The following is an 18,420-nucleotide window of genomic DNA, read 5'->3' on the forward strand; positions in this document are numbered from 1 at the left end:
TCAGCAGACTGTCAGTACATGTAAGTGCCGCGGCGCACGGAGGATCCCGATTGAATTTATCCAAGTCACCCATATAGCGAGAAACGTGTTTTCACACAATGTGCTGCCCGTCTCGCGGCTCTTTATTCCTCCGCTGACTTTCTTGCCTTATTTTCTCCTTCTCTAGAGTCATTTAAAAGCTTCCGAGCACGTCACCGATGTCCAGATGGTGAACTTCGACTATCATCAGATGGTTAGAGGGGGCAAGGCGGAAAAACTCCAGGGCGTCCTAAAACCCAAAGTGCACTCTTTCTTGGAAGAATGTGGATTCTTCTATCTCGATAAGAACGGCGTTCACAGGTTTGTTGCTTTGTATAGGGAACGGAAAGCGGGTCCGTTAATTTACGCAGAGTTTGGGAGTTCGCAGCAGGAGCTAATTAAACTGTGAGGTCACACAAAAATCGCCGTTCAGATTGATGACCTCACTTACGACAGCCGCACCTTGGGTTTAACGGCTAGAAACATAGAATGTGACGGCATGTAAGACCCATTCTAGTCACTATATCACTTTTCTGTTAACGTTTTATTTATATTGAATTCATTTCTTACTTATTTTGCTCTTTTTTTCTTTAGAACTCAGAGCGGTACCATCAGAACCAACTGCCTGGATTGTCTGGATAGAACAAACAGTGTCCAGGCTTTCTTTGGACTAGAGGTGAGTGATCAGATTCTTTTTATTCTGGACTCTGCGCAATATCTTCTCTATGATTTCATGAATATTGTCCAATATGTGTGTTTCTGTAAGACATAGAAATCTTTCAGCGTTTTGATTGTCTAGAGACTCTGCTCTGATTTGTAAAACATGCTGCCTCCCAACAGTCCCAGTCTTTGTAAGACAGTCCTGATCATGCGCCAGATGGGGGGGGTCCTCTAATCCCTCCTGACTCGCCCAGGGATCTGTAAAACCAATGGTGGTCTGTACTGTTGACCCCAGACCCTCATTGCAGCTCCCGCGTGGCCATCTCGCGATGCTCTGCAGCTTGTCGTGGTATGTGGGTTAAGGTGGTTCACCCACTCCTTCGCCTAACACAGTTGCCCCACTTTGGGCACCTGAAACGTTGGCAGGTACGTTTCTGCTCTCCGTACTGGTTCCCTCCACAATATGCAGGCAGAAGTCGCTTGTTCTACGTCGCATTATTGTGTGAAGGCAAATAAATCGTGAATGAAGATCTGCGGGACGAGTTCACGAAGCAGGTAAATCCAGTTGGATCAATAAACAGGACTTGTGTACTTTTTCCATACGTCAGAGGATTTAATCTTCAAACAAAGCAAGCTTACTGCTGTTTAAACTTCCCTTATCACATTAAACCTTAAAAAAACAAAACAAAAAAAACATTTAATCTCTGTCACTGAAACCACTTAGTAAATGCAGCGGGGGGGGGGGGGGGGCTACCATGTTGAGCTGCATTTTATTCCATGTTTGTTTATGATGTTTTAGGTAGTTCAGGAGATAAAGCATTTTAGTTCTTTTACCTGCTCGCTCCAGCCGTTGTATGATGGATGCGAGGAGGATGCGAGCTGCAGCTTCTCCTAAAGCTTAAATTGCGTTGTATTTTTGTAAAGAATGTTGTGTTGGCTGTTTGTCAGGCTGTTTGTCAGGCTGTTTGTCAGGCTGTTTGTCTCATTTTTCAGATGTTAATAAAGCAGCTGGAAGCCCTCGGCCTGGCTGATAAGCAGCAGCTGATCACGCGCTTCCAGGAGGTCTTCCGGTCCATGTGGTCCACAAACGGTGACTCCATAAGTAAGATCTACGCCGGCACCGGAGCTCTTGAAGGAAAAGCCAAGGTGAGCTTCAGACTAGGCTCGGGATCGGAATCAATCCATTATTTGCTTCATAATGTGTATTTGTTGTAAGGTTTGTGTGCGTTACTCGTAGACATGGCGGCATGGCTTCTCTTCTCATGATGCTATGGGTATAATATCTGGGTTGTTGATCAAGACTTGATTTGTCTGCCTGTCTCATGCATGTTTATAGTCCCTCTACCGCTTCTTCTGGGAGGCTGTTACAATTATCCACCACCCTTTGCAGTAAAGTCCAAGGCTTCCTTTTATGATTTTTTTGGGGGGTCTTACTCCCAAACCCCCCCATTGATCCTTTTTTATTTAATGTTTTCATTTATTCCAGTCCCCCTTCCCCTTTCTCTCGTCTGCATGCCGTTTTGGGATCGCTGCCATAAATATTTGAAAGAATGGCTTGGTTGATGTTGTAAGTACATTTCTGCCCTGGGTCATTGCCTTACTAGGAGACAATCTGATGGGCAAAGAGCGCAATCTTCTAGATCTTCTTTCCACGGACTCATCAATTACATCTGGAGTTATCTACCTTCTCTTTACTGGGTATTTTTATCTGGACCATCGGGACTGCTTGTGCCTGCGCGCCGCCAGCACGAGCTCACGGATCAATCTATAAAAACGCTTTAATGCTTATCGCCAAGCTAGACCCATTTCTGATGTACATCTGCTGCGTATGTTTATCCAAACGGGGTGTTTTAGGATTGTTAACGATACTTTGAACCACACAGGTTGCCTCCTGTGGTTCCGGCCATGCCGCTTCACTTTGTTTTCTGACTTCGGTGGTAAATGTAGTGTAGATTCGCTGCACGAAGTGCGTGACGGCAGTAACGTTGCGTTTGGGCATTTGAAATCCAGCCTTGCTTTGTGATCTGCCATCAATTCTTTAATTCCATGGTTTCTCCCCTTTTCTCTCCTTTTGTATGAAGATAGACATTATGCCAATTGTTAACATCTCATTTCTTGACTGCTTTCCTTCTGCTTTCTCTTGGGTCCTCTCGCACTTGTGTATGAATGGTGAGTATCTGATGATTCTGTTTTCTGAGAAGTAATGTATGGTCGTGGTAGTGGAGTTCATGGTGGGGAACGTCATAAGGCTGGGGCTATCGCTCTTTGCCTCCTTTATAGGAGGCAGGTCTGGCCGTACAAAGGGACGGGCTACCCCAAAACAGCCGGGTGGTCTCCAACAGCTCTCCTGTACCCTCAGCTTAAACGTATCGGCTGCAGAGCTTGATAATTGGCTCGGGCTCGAATCCGGGAGAGTTAGTAGGTATTATGGTGCAAAGTGTGAAAAGCCAGCCTATGACGAGAGCAACCAAAGGAATGGTTGAGTGAACAAGAACATTCTGTGGGTTGCTGCGCCCCAGAATCTTTTTATACATACATGCTGCTCTTCCCTTACCCTGCCTGTAACCCTTCTTACCATCTTATGTCTGGGGTATGAATTACCCCCGCCTGTAATGCAGTCCGTGTGTGAACAATGAATGCCCAAAAGTGATCGGTCTGTTAGTAAGCAGGCATTTCTCACGCAAGCAATGTTTACTCGCACTAAAAGATAAGAGTAGCCAGCAGCACCGTTCCAAATAGAGCGTTCAGTCTGTTCCAAAGAGATTTCATTGATATCATATTGATATCTACAATTCTTCCTTTTTAAACACACAACTATAGAATTCAAATCAAAGAAGCCTTCTCTTGGAGAGTAAATGGTTTGACCCGTTGGCTCCTAGCATAGCATTAACCTGCTTTTTTTTTTTTTTTTTTTTTTTTTTTTTTTTTTGAAAAATTATTATAAAATATATATAATTTAAAGACTTTTTTTCTTCTTCAGCCTGCCCCTCCCCACACAGATTACTAGTCTGTACTATTTTTTATTTTTATTTTTTGCATATTATTGAAAATAAGTTTGCTGTAATGAAAATGTCATCTTTTGGTAGCCTAATAGTTTATCTATATTTAAATACAGTTTTTATTTTATTTTTTACACTGTGAAAGTGTTTTTAGGTGGTTACCAGTAATTATTGGAATTAACGGTTTATGTTTGTGATGACGGGCTGTAGACGGGGGTTTTTGAGCCGTTCTTTGCGTGTTACTGATGCGTGGAAATGCGTAGTTTGTTGCGTTATCTGTAGATGACGGCTTTTCTTTCTATAGGGCGGAAAGCTGAAGGACGGCGCGAGGTCGGTGACCAGGACCATTCAGAGTAACTTCTTCGACGGCTCAAAGCAGGAGGCCATAGACGTCTTATTATTGGGGAACACCCTGAACAGCGATTTAGCTGATAAAGCGAGAGCTCTGCTGACCGCCGGGAGCTTACATGGTATGAAAGAGAATGAACGCTGTTCCTCCTGACTCTCTCCCCAGAATATATTAGTAAATATCGATGGTGCGTTTCATTGACTTTCTATTAACTAACACTTTTGTTCTTTCTCCTCTGCCGCGTGGTCAGTGTCTGAGCTCATGTTACAATCAGGTATTGTCGCTTATCTTTATTAGCGGACGCTATCGTCTGTCTGACTCCTCTCTCCATAAACGCCGATAACCCTTTCCGCTGTCAGAGACCCGATTCATTCATTGCTACATAATTCAGTGTCCTAGACGTGCACGGCTGTAGTCTCTGTATACCTAAAGCTGGCCTTTTTTCCTCCCCTGTAGCCTCTCCGAGAGTCCTGCGCAGCATGTGCGAGAATTATTACAGGTATTCCAAACCCAAGAAAATCCGCGTTTGTGTCGGGACCTGGAATGTCAACGGTGGGAAGCAGTTCCGAAGCATCGCCTTTAAGAACCAGACCTTGACCGACTGGCTGCTGGATGCCCCGAAGATTGCTGGCATCCAGGAGTTCCAAGGTAACGATCCATTACCCAGCTGTCCCTTATTCTGCCCCTCTTTAAGAAACAGGCGTATCTTTAATTAAAGAGCCCCCCCAGCTCTCCCGAACTGTCAGTATTGTCAGCGTGTGAAACCGCCTGCCTTCTTTTGCCCCCATCCCTTTACTTTCCGCCAAACACATCTAGTGCAAGCATAGGAGCTGGGGCAGAGAAAGAAGTGATTACGGGGGGGGCATGGGGTCTTCAGAATCCCCCCATGCATTTGCATAAAGAAATAAATAAAGAAATCTTGGTGTTGCTCCTTCACCGTTTCACCTGGTAGCCAAATATAAAACAACTGTAACAAAAAAAAAACCTGTGAACGTTTAATCATATACTTAAAGAGGACTATAAATAATAAAATATTTATTATTTTATTATGTCACTTTCTGTATGATAAATGTGTATACAGATTCAATAGCATCTGTGATGGAAATTTTATTGGGAGTGACGATAGATATCTTAGCTGCTTGACACGGTATTTGCTGAATTCTTCCTCCCCGTTCAAAGCTGAATCGCAAAATCTATGTGCTATACGTGGTGCGTACAGCTTATGTTAGTGTTGCACTATTCTGACGCTGAAAGGGTTAAATCTGGAGAGACCAATCACTAATTTCCTGCAGAATACATAATGTCCTGGAATTAAATTTGGTGGTTTCTGTCTTTTTAAGCAATTAAGGGTCTCTCTGGCAGCGAGCCCTCCGAGCAGACGGTACATCTGTCCAGTGATGTCAGCAGATCGAGATATATATATATATATATATATATATATCTCCTGGGAAGGGCAATATGGAATAATGTATATATGCGGCTAATACGGCATGTTTTAACGCTGCCCTTCTTTTAGACAGGCGAAGCAAACCCGTTGATATATTTGCTATTGGCTTTGAAGAGATGGTTGAATTAAACGCAGGGAATATTGTGAACGCGAGGTAAGGGTTAACGCAAGGTTTAGTAAACGGCCCCCGGTGTTGCAGAAACAAAATAAATATTGGTTATATCATATGAATAATTCCAATTTTATTTATTTTGTAGTTAAGATAATTCTTTGCAATTTCCAAACTGTTAAATTTTCAGCAGTTTTACCAGAACCATTTGGCCCTCCCTCCGGCTTGTACTCGATGCATTAAGTGTCCACTCATACTTAATAAAATGCATATTGGAGTCTATTTGGCTTGGGCTCCCTACGCATTTTTCTGCATGTAAATTTTTTTGCTATAAATTAGAAAATAAGACTTTAGTCCATATTCCTTCTCTTCTTGTCTGTGTCGGTTTTCTCTTTGTGTTGATTGTCTCCTCGAAATGTGGTTTTCAGCACAACCAATCAGAAGCTGTGGGCAGCAGAACTCCAGAAAACCCTATCCAGAGACAACAAGTATGTCCTCCTCGCCTCGGAGCAGCTCGTCGGCGTCTGCCTGTTCATCTTCATCAGACCCCAGCATGCACCTTTCATCAGGTGAGTTTGCATTCCCTGTTACGTTTGAAACATTTTAAAATGCTGTTATTTGGGGTCTTTGAGAATGTGGGAAACTCAAAGTGTTCAGGTTGGTCCATCAAGAGCCCTCTGGCCAGGATTTTGAGGAAGCTGCCTTCTCAGGGTGACCAGCCCTGCCTGCTCTCCGGCTACAATCCGGTCGCCGACAGACTCTGCTTTTGCCGAAATTCTTACCAACATCAGTAGACGAGAACTTACAAGAGCCTCCTGTGCCGAAGAATCACAGCAAGCGATCGTCACCGCAGGCAGAGAAGGGAACTCCGATGGTGTCCGGTCTGATCTGTCAGGCAGGGACCCACGCGGATATCAGAGCGCTTCAGACTACCAGGCATCTCACACATAAACCTAATTTACTGAAAAATAACTGACTTGTATCAGAGAAGCCGGCATTCGCTGGAAAAGAGGAGAATTTGACTTATAATAGCAGACTGCTAAAATGCCATTTTTTTCACTGACTACAAAACGTGCATTTGGGAAGAAGCATACTATTGTCATATATCTGTGTGCTATAGAACAAGAAAGATAGAAGAAATGGTGTATTTTAGCCCCACAAATGATATAAAATATATATTTTTTGTGCTTTCTTTCATTCACGCAGACCTGTGAGTTGCTGAGCATTTTAAGTTTTTCTGTAACTTTGGGCCATCGCACGCTCACCGCTCACGCTTATATTACAGAGATGTTTCGGTTGACACCGTGAAGACCGGTATGGGAGGCGCGACCGGCAACAAGGGGGCCGTGGCCGTCCGGATGTTGATGCACACGACCAGTCTCTGCTTTGTGTGCAGTCACTTTGCCGCAGGACAGTCTCAAGTGAAAGAGAGAAACGAAGACTACATGGAGATAACCCGCAAACTCAGCTTTCCGATGGTAAACCTGCAATTCCTGCTTCCGCTTAAACAAGAAAATAACATTTTGCCACATTCATAGAAATCGGGTAGAAAATTGAGGAAGTTTTTAGCTTTAGTTTATTACTACGGTAAGGAGGAGCACCGTGATGCCTACTCCTGAAATATCGTTTTTATTAAGGTGCGTTCCAGCAGGTCTTCCTTTATAATGTTAAAAGATTTACCAAGTCCCCAAATCTTCAGCCACGTGGTGCACGTAGTGTCAGTCGGCTCCGGCGCTGGCTCGGTGAACACTCTGGGTGAGACGGTGTAAAGAGACCCCAATGCATACGCGGTAACAGCTTCAGCCAGCCATAGGTATTTCTTTATTGTGAAATTCATGTTTTGTGTAAGGGGAAGAGCACCGTTTAGGTGGAAAGAAGCGTGTCTTTGAATCAGGAACACATTGGTTATATGTTCCGCTCAGAAGGTACACGTATGAAGCAGCAGATGCTGCGGAAATCTGTCCCTCCTACGTGCCGAGTACTAAACCCGCCGCCGGGGAAGCAATGCAGCCATAATCTTTACCCAAGTGACAAATGAAAGCTTGTACATCTCTGATCTTTATATCTGCAGGCGACAAACAGTCGTCGTTCTTTGTAAATACTGTATTTGTCATATACCGTATTTGCTTGATTATAAGACAAGGTTTTTTTCAGAGCAAATGCTCTGAAAAATACCCCTAGTCTTATAATCGGGGTCATCTTATAATCAGACCTCAAATAGGTTTGACTGTGAGACTGAGATCCAGATTCCCTGCAGCGCTGCTTGTAACTTAACTTAACCCTGCTTGTAAGCTTATTTGTTTGCAAGCTTGATTTCACTTGTTCTGCTTTTTTTGCCTCCTAAACGGGAACCTGTGTGTGTCTCTTGCTGATTTGCCTTTTTAGGGAAGAATGCTCTTTTCTCACGATTATGTGTTTTGGTGTGGGGATTTTAACTATCGCATCGACCTTCCAAACGAAGAAGTGAAAGAACTGATCCGAAGTCAGAACTGGGATTCTCTTCTTTCAGGAGACCAACTGACCAATCAAAAGAACAATAGCCAGGTATCGTGAAAGCAGATACTTACCTTATTTCCATAGACAAGAATGATTACAAAATTCCTGCTCTATTTTGGGGGTGGAAGAGTTGGGGCTCATCGCCAGTATAACATTTTATGGCGAACATCTTGGTGTCTACCTGTCAGGTGGAACACCGGTAGCGCTGCTCCTACTCCTTCTTTCACCAGGTACCTCGGAATTCAGTAGCTTTCTTTCTTTTGAGACTATATTCTTTTTATTAAAAACGTCGGTCCCAAGAGTTAAACTTTTTCAATTCTGTGGCATCAAAATCAACAAAAATCAACAAATTAAACCTTGTTGCATTTATACCGTTTTGGGCTGCGGGACAGCGGACGTTTTATTCCCAGGAGAATGAAAGCTTCCGTTTTCATTTCTCTAATGTTTTTGCTTTTTCCAGGTTTTTCGTGGATTTTTAGAGGGAAAGATCAATTTTGCTCCCACATATAAGTACGACTTGTTCTCGGATGACTATGACACGAGTGAGAAGTGTCGTACGCCAGCGTGGACCGACCGCATTCTTTGGAGGAGAAGAAAATGGCCTTTTGACAAATCCGGTAATTTTTTTTTTTTTATTAACATCTGTTTCTCTTCTAATAAATGAGGTTCATGATGTGACAGATGGACCAAGTCCCATACTAAAGCATGAATTTATTATAACAGGTACTGTACAGGTACTATTAAAAACAATAGATTCTATTTGCCGACATCTATAGTCGTACGATTGCAGTGCACTTGCTTCACCGAAAACGTAGATTTTTATTAAGACCATATTTTGTCTGATCTGACACCTGAATTGAAAATAATTCCCATTTATGTTCCAATTGGATTACCTGGGGAAGTTATTATCTAGATATGTGTGTGTATATAGTATATGTAATATGTATGTGTATATAGTATATGTAATATGTATGTGTAGATAGTATATGTAATATGTATGTGTATATAGTATATGTAATAAGCTCCCATTAACCTACAACGTATCTTTCTTTTTGTAGCTGAGGACTTGGATCTTCTGAATTCAAGTTTACAAGAAGGGAAAAACATTCCGTATACCTGGAATCCAGGTACTTTGCTGCACTACGGCCGCGCAGAGCTAAAAACCTCTGACCACAGGTAAGGCACCTCGTGCAAGCAATGGCTCTCGATCGCCTGCCCGTTAAGGCATTTCGCGTGACAGGGTTGTGCGTCTTTTACAGGCCGGTCGTTGCACTGATCGAAGTCGACATCTTTGAAACGGAAGCAGAGGAAAGGCAAAACATCTACAAGGAGGTGATAGCAGAGCAAGGACCCCCGGACGGCACGGTCATGGTCTCCCTGCAGAGCAGCTCCCCCGAAGATAATTATTTTGACGATAGTTTAATTGATGAGCTTCTCCAACAGTTTGCCGGATACGGAGAGGTCATCCTAATCAGGTCAGAGAGTAATTTCATTCAGTTTTCCTATAATAATATTAAATCATCTAAAAACAACGTGTTACCGTTGGCCGGAATAAAGAGCCCACGGACTTCCAGACCATCTCTTCCGGGAAGAGCTAAGCAGATGTCAAATATTCGAACCGAGCTCTCAAGCTTTTAATGTCTTGTCCGGAACTCGCTAGAAAGAAGAAGGGGAGAGATTTATGAGGACTTGTGCCAACGATGACACAAAGGTGCCTTCCGCCTGAGACGCTGAGCTCTTTAATTGAACGTATCCGTTTTAATTGATGCTCTTATGAAATAGGTTCAGGCAACCCGTCTGCTCCGAAACCCAATTTCATTTCTTAATTGCGGTGTGTGTTGATAATTAAACCACAAAAATCCTTCTACACGAGTCCGCATGGTGCCTTTCTAATGCTGGGAATCTATTGTAGTTTTATCCATTGTCCAAACCATAGCATTTACTAAAAAGAATAAATCTTCAGGGAAGGCGCTAAAAAAAAAAAAAAACTTTAATTATGTTGCAGGTTTGTCGAAAACCGAATGTGGGTGACTTTCCTGGAAGGAAGTTCTGCTTTGGATGCTTTAAGTCTGAATGGTGTCGAGGTAAACCAAGCAGGGCTTAGTTCACATCTTATTTGTGTATAAAATGCAAACGCATTCCGTGTATGTTTTAGGAGAAATGTCAAGAAAAAAAATACTGGCTAGAATTTTAAACACAGACCGCGGATTCTCGCTTGTCAGAGCATACGTTATAAATTATAAACAGTCCTGCTTGCTTACCATGAAGTCATTAGGGCTGCGCTTTGGTTTAGAATGAATTCAGGGGTTTTGTGGAATTTTTTTTATTTAAGTACTAAAGATCTGCATGTGTATGTGTATTATACACACACACACGCACACACGTACGTACGTATATATACACATGTATATAATGTGTGTTTATGTATATGTGTATATATAACGTATTTTTTTCCATGTAAGCAGTCTCTGTTATTCTTCGCTTGCTGCCAGTAGCTTTGTCCCAGAAGCTCATATTAAAAATGAATTATAGATGGCGAGTTTTAATGAAACCGAAGACAAGAATCGCATTCTAAATGATCAGCCAGGGAAAACGTTAGCCGTTCTGCTTTTGACTAATGAATGATTTCCGTTGCCAACCGGTTCCTTATTAAAATGCAGGTATTGGGAAGACCCGTAAAAATCCAGCTGAAAAATCCGGACTGGATCCTGCAGGTAGAGGAAGAGATGAAATTGGAAAAAATAAGCGTGTCCTTGCCGTGTTCCACAAGCTCCACGCTGCTGGCGGAAGATATGGAAATTTCCGCGGACTTCGACATGGAAGGTTGGTATCTCTTAAACGGTTTGTTATATTTAGGGACACATACCACGTTTTCTCTTTGGCGAGTTATATTCAGTTCAGGATTAATTTAATTGATGAAAAATCATAGAAATGTAGATTGTCCACCTCTGGCACGCAGCAAACTAATGACGCTTTTTGTGTTTTCACTTTTTTCATTTTCTTTAAATAAAGAAACCACCAAACATGAGAATGAACTATTTTGGATACTTCTTCTATCCATAAAGAAAAAAATGGTCAAGTTTTAAAGATTATTCAGCAATGTGTGTAATGGGATCGTTTTGGGCCAGTCTCTTAAAGTATGAATGTTATAGATTATTTTGGTTTTCTAGACTTAGTCTTTTTATAGTAAATAGTACATTTAATTCAAAGCATTCATACAATTATGAAACCGCTGATTGACTTTCATGATCGGTACTTGGTCCGGAGTATGTCCGGTGCTGATAGAATGTCCGGAACCTTTATGTTCTACAGGAGACATTGATGATTATAGCGCTGAAGTGGAGGAGATTCTGCCCCAGCATTTACAGCCGTCTTCCTGCTCCGCACCGGGGTCTTCGCCGAGCTCCTCTCCGCGCTCGAGTCCCTGCCCGTCGCCCACCATGCCAGAAGGACCCCCTCCTTCACTTCCTGTGCGACCCAACCGCGCACCCTCAAAACAGCCAGGGCCCCCCCTGACAGCGAATCAAGGTACGTAACCCGGAGGACTAAACCCGTCATGGCAAAGTAACCGGTTTACGTTGTGCAGTTTGAGTCAAAAACTTAACATTTAGTCGTAGAAAACTGACCCAAAATTAGACCCAGGAAAATTGTACTGTTATTAGGGTGTTTAGCAGCAATCTCACTCATTTTATTAGACTAATTTAATTTGTGTTGCTAGGTTCTCCTGTAGAATTCCAGCCTATTATTCCACAAAAGGACCTAGAACCTAAACGTCCTCCACCTCCACGGCCTGGCGTTCCCCCGGCACGTCCGGCACCGCCTCAGCGTCCGCCTCCCCCGTCAGGTAATATGACTTTTATATAGATGTTGTGTGTTTTTATATTACCTCCGTTACGCTCCACGTTCTGCTGGGAATGGTGGAAAGTTTAGTTTTCAGCTCTACGTGAATATTTGATTTGGACCTTCCTTGTGAGGTTTCTGCCGGCTATGATTCTGACGGACAGCAGAAACATTAGATGTTTATGTAGATAGACAGTAGCATGGAATGTCCATTGTTTTATGTGTTCTCTAGTAATGAGTGTTTAGTGAAGGGTTAAATAGTATTGGTGCCGAGTAACCCGAGTGTGTGGGCTTCAGGGAATTCAGGCAAGAATCTGCATCTTCTGCTGCTTTGCTTTTTAATCGTTTACTGCTTTTGCTTTTAATATTCCTGCTGCTTCCTCGCTTTGGGATTATTAAGGGGCAAAGAGTCCGGCGCCAGTTAGAAAGGAAACCGGAGGTAAATCTGTTGTATGTTCTTCTCTCTCCTGTATGTGGACAATAATGTCCTGTCTCTGCGAACGAGGCTGTTAGACTCACAAAAGTACTCCATTTTTTTGCTTGAGTTGGGGGCAACCAGTTTTCTTTCTTACCCCCCAACCTCCTGCTCCGAAAAGTCTCCGGAAAACTCAGTACAAATCATGTCCTTATAATGAGAGAATACCCCCCGTAGTACGGGCGACCCTTCATTCCCAACATTGGGAAGCACTTTATACTTACAAAGGCTGTGGGGATTTTTTTTTTAATATAGATATATTCATGAATTATACAAAATCCATTCTTAACGTGAAAAACTTGCATTTTAGTTTTGTTACCCCAAAGTACTTATTGTTTGCTTTTGTTTAAAACATGCGATACCAGCTGTAACGGAAAGAAAAACATTAACTAGCATGGCATCAAATATTGGATATATTGCCTTGCGGTATATATGTCACACAACCTATATGAAAAGACCTCTCCATCTCTCTCTCTCTCACTCACTCACTCTCTCTCTCACTCTCTCATCCATTGCCAATTTTAATAAGTTATATTATACAATTCCATAAAATGAGCAATAAATGAATAAAGCAGCGACTAGTTAACTCATTCATGGAGAAAGCGCTGAATAGGTAATTGAAGATGTGAGGATATTTGCGGATATTTGTGAGGATATTTGCCATGCTTGGTCGCCCCCCCCCCGTCTTGCTCTTGGTATTGTTTTTTCTCTCGATCTTTAGCGTCTCTTCTTTCTTTGAATAAGGTCCAGGAGCTCCTCCAAGTCCAGGAGTCGCTCGGCGAGACATGGAAGGTAAAGTGATTTAAGACAATACAGAGTGTTTAAAGCTCTTGATACGCTCCGCACAAATATTATTATCCCAAATTCCACGGGTTTCCAATTCACCCATCGCAGGGGCTTGCCCAAAACTATAATCCGTTGCCCATTATGAACCAGAATTATGGCTTCCCTTGGAAGGTTGCAGCTCCGCTCCTCGTTTCTTACCCGCGATCTTGTGGGTTGTAGTAAGATGTTGGCTGATTCAGCAGACCGGCTGCCACCATCGCTGGGGATCTTCTACTTTTTGCAGCGAAACTTTGAATATGATTTTAAAAATCAAAACTGAGAGACGTTTCCTATGACATTGAATGTATTGATTTAAAAATGCGTGCTCATTTGCATACGTTTCCAGGTTAATTTCATTTTACTGTTTGATTTTCATTGCAGTGCATGGAGCAGCTCAGCCTCAGACGAGAGCACCGGCCCCTGCCGTATGCACCTCGGTCAGACCGGTGAGTGCCCAGCAGACACGGACCTAAGAGAAATACTTTCCTGCAACCTTCTACTAAAATGTTTCTAAGGAAGAGTAGTAAATATATGTGTGTGTGTGTATATGTGTGTGTGTGTGTATATATATATATATGTGTGTGTATATATATATATAGTGATAGCCTTAATGCAGTGCTTGTGGTTTTTAAACATAATTAAGGGGTCCTCACACTTCAAGTGTGATTTTTAGAGAGATTGCTGAGCTCAGGTGTGATACCCAACTATCTAATAGAATACACCATATGTAAAATGTATATAAACAGCGTAAAGTATATGCTGTCCCCTGAGCAGTACATTGTACATTTATGTTAAGCTCAAATATTTACATTGGAAGGTTAAAGGTAAATACTATTGGCGACGTGTCCACAATAACACCGAGCACAGAGATTGTTTAAATGGGAAGCAACGTGGGGACTTTTTGTTTTTCTGTAATGAAAGAATAGAATGCTGCGTCTGCTAAGGTTTATTTGCTAGAGGTTGCATTTTTTTGTCTGGAGCAGCTTTTTAAATTCACTGATAATTATCCTGCACCATTTTTTTTTGCTGGTGGTCGATTCCTTGTATCCACCACCCTCTTGGTACAGTAGTCCTTTCTCACATTACATCTGATCTCCTGAGCTTTAGAGATCTTATCCTTGCCTTGTGCATATTGAATCCCTTAACATATATATATATCTTGGAGGCTGACAGGAGATGGAGACTCTTCCTCTGTGCCTCCTGCTGGCTGCTGAGTGTAACTCTTACTACCTTTTGTCTGTGAAACCTAATATATTTGCTGTTTTTTATTTCTCTTTTGTCCTTTAGACAATTCCTCCCCGTGCCGGTGTTATCAGTGTACCTCAAAGCCACATTCGTCCTACGCCAGTCAGACCATCCCCTGAAACATCAGTCAAACCTGCTGAGCCGGCCAAAGGTACACCGCCATGTATACCATCACCTGGCGCCATGTATACCATCACCTGGCGCCATGTATACCATCACCTGGCGCCATGTATACCTTCACCTGGCTCCATGTAGCAGTGAGAGTCAGCATGTTAATGGAGCAGTCATGCCAAACAGTTCTTCATATGGTGGTTCTCTCTTGTGATGTAGAAGTCCTCCCTGGTGCCATGACCGACACCATTCCTCCAGAGCAAAGGAGCCGTTCATATTCATTTCATAATCTGTATTCATTAGTTATTCATTAACTAACTTTTAAGATTAAGGATAATTCTGCCTCGGCGTTTACAGCCGGGGTCTTCGCCGAGCTCCCCTCCGCGCTCTATTCTACATACATTGCGGAGTTTAACACTTATGTAAGTGAAAATTCGTTCCCACTACTGCCAAGTGCCCAAACCCTTAACAAGCCTAGGGTGTACTGTCTGCTAGGTGAATTGGGCCCAAACGGCCACTAGGATGTAATAACTATTCATTTATTACCCTTCGTCACTGGTTCTTAATTTCGTTCTTTTAGGTTTTCATTCACTTCCAGAGCCCATGAAACCCCAGCTTGCAATTCCCCTTCAGCCCAGTCCAGTCCCTCAGCCACCTTGCCAAAAGCTGCAAGAACCTCTGTTGCCTACAGCGGCGCACCCCGTTTCCCCAACACCTTCACCCCAAACCCTGGACCCAGCTCCGCAACCTCCTCCGCGCAGCCGCTCCTCCCAGAACCTGCCTTCAGAACAGCCTGCTTCCCAGACGGTAAGCCCCCTGTTCCACTATATGGCCCATAGGGATGCTGGGTACGTGGGCATGGGACAGGGCATATAGGATGAACTCTAAATGCGTGTATTCTCTGATGTATTTGATGGGTATGGAAGACACGAGCATAGCAATAGCTTCCTTTTACAAATGTATTTGCCTCTGCTATTGTTGCTTTGTTAATAAGTATTAATAGAGATGCCAGCCCTCTGCGGTTAGAGCCGTAGATCCCTAAAACGATCTTTAGATGGTAAGCAGTGCGTCCGCTTTTGATAAAGCGGAGGATGGGAGCGGGGAGAAGGGGTGAAGATGCACTGAAGTGTCTGCTCTAAAGTTTCTTCTTAATTCCTTATAGTTTAGCAACGTATAAAAATTATCTGTAGCAGAAAAGTGCGTTTTAAATATAAGTTAAGGTTTCTGTGTCTTTTTTCTCTCCTTCCTAATGCCTTCTTTTAATATCTGTCTTTTTATCACAAGCAGGAGCAACCATCAGGGTAACAGGTACCAGACGCGTTTTCTGTAATTCACTTAAATTGTTCATCAGTGTAACAATACATCGGCCTCCCATGTGTATCACGTCACATAATTACCATGTCTTATGCCGACAAGTTAACCCCAGCTATTCATTCACTCTGCATGTATCTTGTCATGATAAAGATTAATGGAAAACAGATCTGACATCATATACGGTTCATTACATCATCTCTCGCTCTGCCTCCGACTGGTTTTAGGCCTCAGATGGGGCAGGATTTGCTTAGAATACCAGTTAATGTGGACCCTGCATGAAGTCATATTCATCAAACTGCCTACAGCAGTGTACTTTTTCATTTGCAATTAGTGTATTTGCTATAGAGATATATTATTTAAAGGTTTGGTGTGAAGTTCCTTTGGCGAGAGAAGCCATGATGAGGCAGGTAGTTAAAAACACACACTAGTCCCCAAAATTGTATATTTCATTACAATGCATCTTATCACATTCAAACTGCAGCTAGAAATGGAGGCTTCTGTCTCATCTAACGACTCCCAGGCTGAAACCAGGAAGCATTCGTATGAATGCTTCTTGCACATGCTCAGTAGTGCTCACTGAATGAGCCGCCAATCAAGTGTATGCTAGTAAAACATCACACACTATGCTGCAGCTGCTGTCACCGGTTTCAATAGGAGCTAAACGCTCATTAACTAGAATTCTAGAGTTCTCACTGAGCATGTGCGGAGACACACATTGTGGTATGGTCCTACTTTCAATAACTGCAGTTATATGCAATTATAATGTTTCTACTTTGGAGAGCCATCTTAACTACTGGCGATGCACATCATTGGTGTTATTGACTACGATTAGGCCTACTTTACAGAACTCAAGTACTCTTCCACCCACTCTGCTTAATTTAACACTTTTGTTAACTTCATTCCCAGTACCGCTTCCTAGAAATATTTAATCATGTAAAATTCTGTAAATTCCAAATTTTTATTTTTTTCCGGGGACACTCAATTGTCTTGTGACATCAAAGCAGGCACTGATAGGTTGTTGCCATAGAAACTGGAAATGCTTCTTCGAAGTTTGCAAATCCTGCCCGGATCTCAGGCAGCTTTTCCATAACAGATCTCCACCTCATTCAAATCGGCGTGGATACGTGTCCACCTGTTTATAAATGAGCTTCGAAATATTCTAACACTCTTTGGGAGCTGCTCTTTAAGATCTGACGATGCCAATCACTAGTAGTGTATGTCTCGTAGTCTCACGGCTGCTACGGTTGGATCTTAATCAGCTGCCCCAAAACCGCCTTCCCTTAGATTATTTTACACTATTGAAGCATCCCAAAATTGGCTTTTGTTTATTTGAGCCTGGCCAGGTCTGTAAGGGTTAATCCAAAGTATCCGCGTGATTGGGAAAAGTTCTTTATCATGACATCATTTCTATGACACATTAATACCTTTTACTTCTGCAGGTATACCGATGGGTGAAAGACCTTCGGATCTTTTTAATTATTTTTAAGACTATAATTGCTGGGGTTTTAATTTGTTGATTTTTGGAGTATAAATTGTTTCTATTCCAACCACCTGTTCCGCCTTAAACTGCTTCTGGTCAATCAGACCCGTGCTGAATATTACATTTATTTATATAGCGCCAGCAGATTCCGTAGCGCTGTTACAGAAAGATAATTTAAGATCATGCGCAATAACAAACTAGTACAAAAGGAGAAGAGGGCCTGCTCTTGGGAGCTTACGTGCGAACAGATATACATCAAGCGTGGGTTGATACAGTTTCCTCATATTTAAGTTGTTACATTTTCACTTCTGTTTATCGAGATTTGGACAAGCAATATTTTTACAGTTTTAATTCAGTTTGTCAATTCTCACCTAGGGAAAGTCCTCCAGAACGTCTCCTGGAAGAAGGCCTGAGTGAAGTCAGGACGTTAAAAAGTTAAACTTACCTGCTAATTCCTGGTTTAGCAAATCTGGCCCATAACCAGCCTTCCAGGGCAGACGCTGGCACCCAGATACTGGATGTCTGATGACCCTCAGCTAAGCCTTGCCATAAAGCAGCACCAGCGAAAGAAAATAAGAAAACGGGTTCCTCGTCCAATCAAATAAACATACTTTTATATATTTGGTTTGCGGGGACTTTCACCACACTGAGCTGATTCTTTATGGCAATGCTAATGAAGGCCGTTCCTCAATACTTCTCTAGTCTGGGTATCTGGCTGTGTGATTGAGACTGAGCTATTCTATTGTTTCCAAGAGGCAGTATGATAGGACTCGGGGTGTTTCATAGATTGAGCTAAAATAATAGAGCGAGAACTCCTACAAATGGGTAACAAGCGGCTGCCTGACAACATATTATGCAAAACCAGAACTTTTTTTTTACAGCACAATATTTTTGAAAATGTTATTTTAAATTTGATACCTGCAATAAAAACTACTATATAACTTGAAATAACTGCAGCTGTAAAAGTGCGGGCCGTTCTGTATGGCGCTGGGGGGATATCTGTTGCCTTGCGGCTGTCCGTTTGCCCGAGGTTACAGAGCCGGCTGATTCAG

General features: G+C 42.5%; 1 protein-coding gene across 7 annotated transcripts in view; it reads left to right on the plus strand.

The window, feature by feature from the left end:
* The window catches only part of SYNJ1 (synaptojanin 1), a 36,226-nt gene that overhangs the window by 16,606 nt on the left and 1,200 nt on the right, over nucleotides 1–18,420 (plus strand). For 2 of the 7 annotated variants that reach the window (XM_053456688.1, XM_053456687.1), the window contains exons 9-30: nucleotides 167–339; nucleotides 613–694; nucleotides 1,672–1,824; nucleotides 3,982–4,147; nucleotides 4,277–4,300; nucleotides 4,483–4,674; nucleotides 5,543–5,627; nucleotides 6,011–6,151; nucleotides 6,868–7,060; nucleotides 7,968–8,126; nucleotides 8,539–8,695; nucleotides 9,137–9,254; nucleotides 9,338–9,553; nucleotides 10,084–10,162; nucleotides 10,739–10,901; nucleotides 11,391–11,606; nucleotides 11,797–11,922; nucleotides 12,319–12,357; nucleotides 13,138–13,185; nucleotides 13,612–13,664; nucleotides 14,506–14,614; nucleotides 15,155–15,381. In XM_053456688.1, coding sequence (XP_053312663.1) covers nucleotides 167–339; nucleotides 613–694; nucleotides 1,672–1,824; nucleotides 3,982–4,147; nucleotides 4,277–4,300; nucleotides 4,483–4,674; nucleotides 5,543–5,627; nucleotides 6,011–6,151; nucleotides 6,868–7,060; nucleotides 7,968–8,126; nucleotides 8,539–8,695; nucleotides 9,137–9,254; nucleotides 9,338–9,553; nucleotides 10,084–10,162; nucleotides 10,739–10,901; nucleotides 11,391–11,606; nucleotides 11,797–11,922; nucleotides 12,319–12,357; nucleotides 13,138–13,185; nucleotides 13,612–13,664; nucleotides 14,506–14,614; nucleotides 15,155–15,381 — 2,919 coding nt within the window. Of the gene's footprint in view, nucleotides 1–166; nucleotides 340–612; nucleotides 695–1,671; nucleotides 1,825–3,981; nucleotides 4,148–4,276; nucleotides 4,301–4,482; nucleotides 4,675–5,542; nucleotides 5,628–6,010; nucleotides 6,152–6,867; nucleotides 7,061–7,967; nucleotides 8,127–8,538; nucleotides 8,696–9,136; nucleotides 9,255–9,337; nucleotides 9,554–10,083; nucleotides 10,163–10,738; nucleotides 10,902–11,390; nucleotides 11,607–11,796; nucleotides 11,923–12,318; nucleotides 12,358–13,137; nucleotides 13,186–13,611; nucleotides 13,665–14,505; nucleotides 14,615–15,154; nucleotides 15,382–15,858; nucleotides 15,883–18,420 lie in introns of all 7 variants that reach the window. The other 5 variants (XM_053456692.1, XM_053456693.1, XM_053456689.1 and 2 more) reach the window with 5 other exon arrangements.

The sequence above is a fragment of the Spea bombifrons genome, chromosome 2 (assembly GCF_027358695.1).
Source record: "Spea bombifrons isolate aSpeBom1 chromosome 2, aSpeBom1.2.pri, whole genome shotgun sequence".
Taxonomy (NCBI): Eukaryota; Metazoa; Chordata; class Amphibia; order Anura; family Pelobatidae; genus Spea; species Spea bombifrons.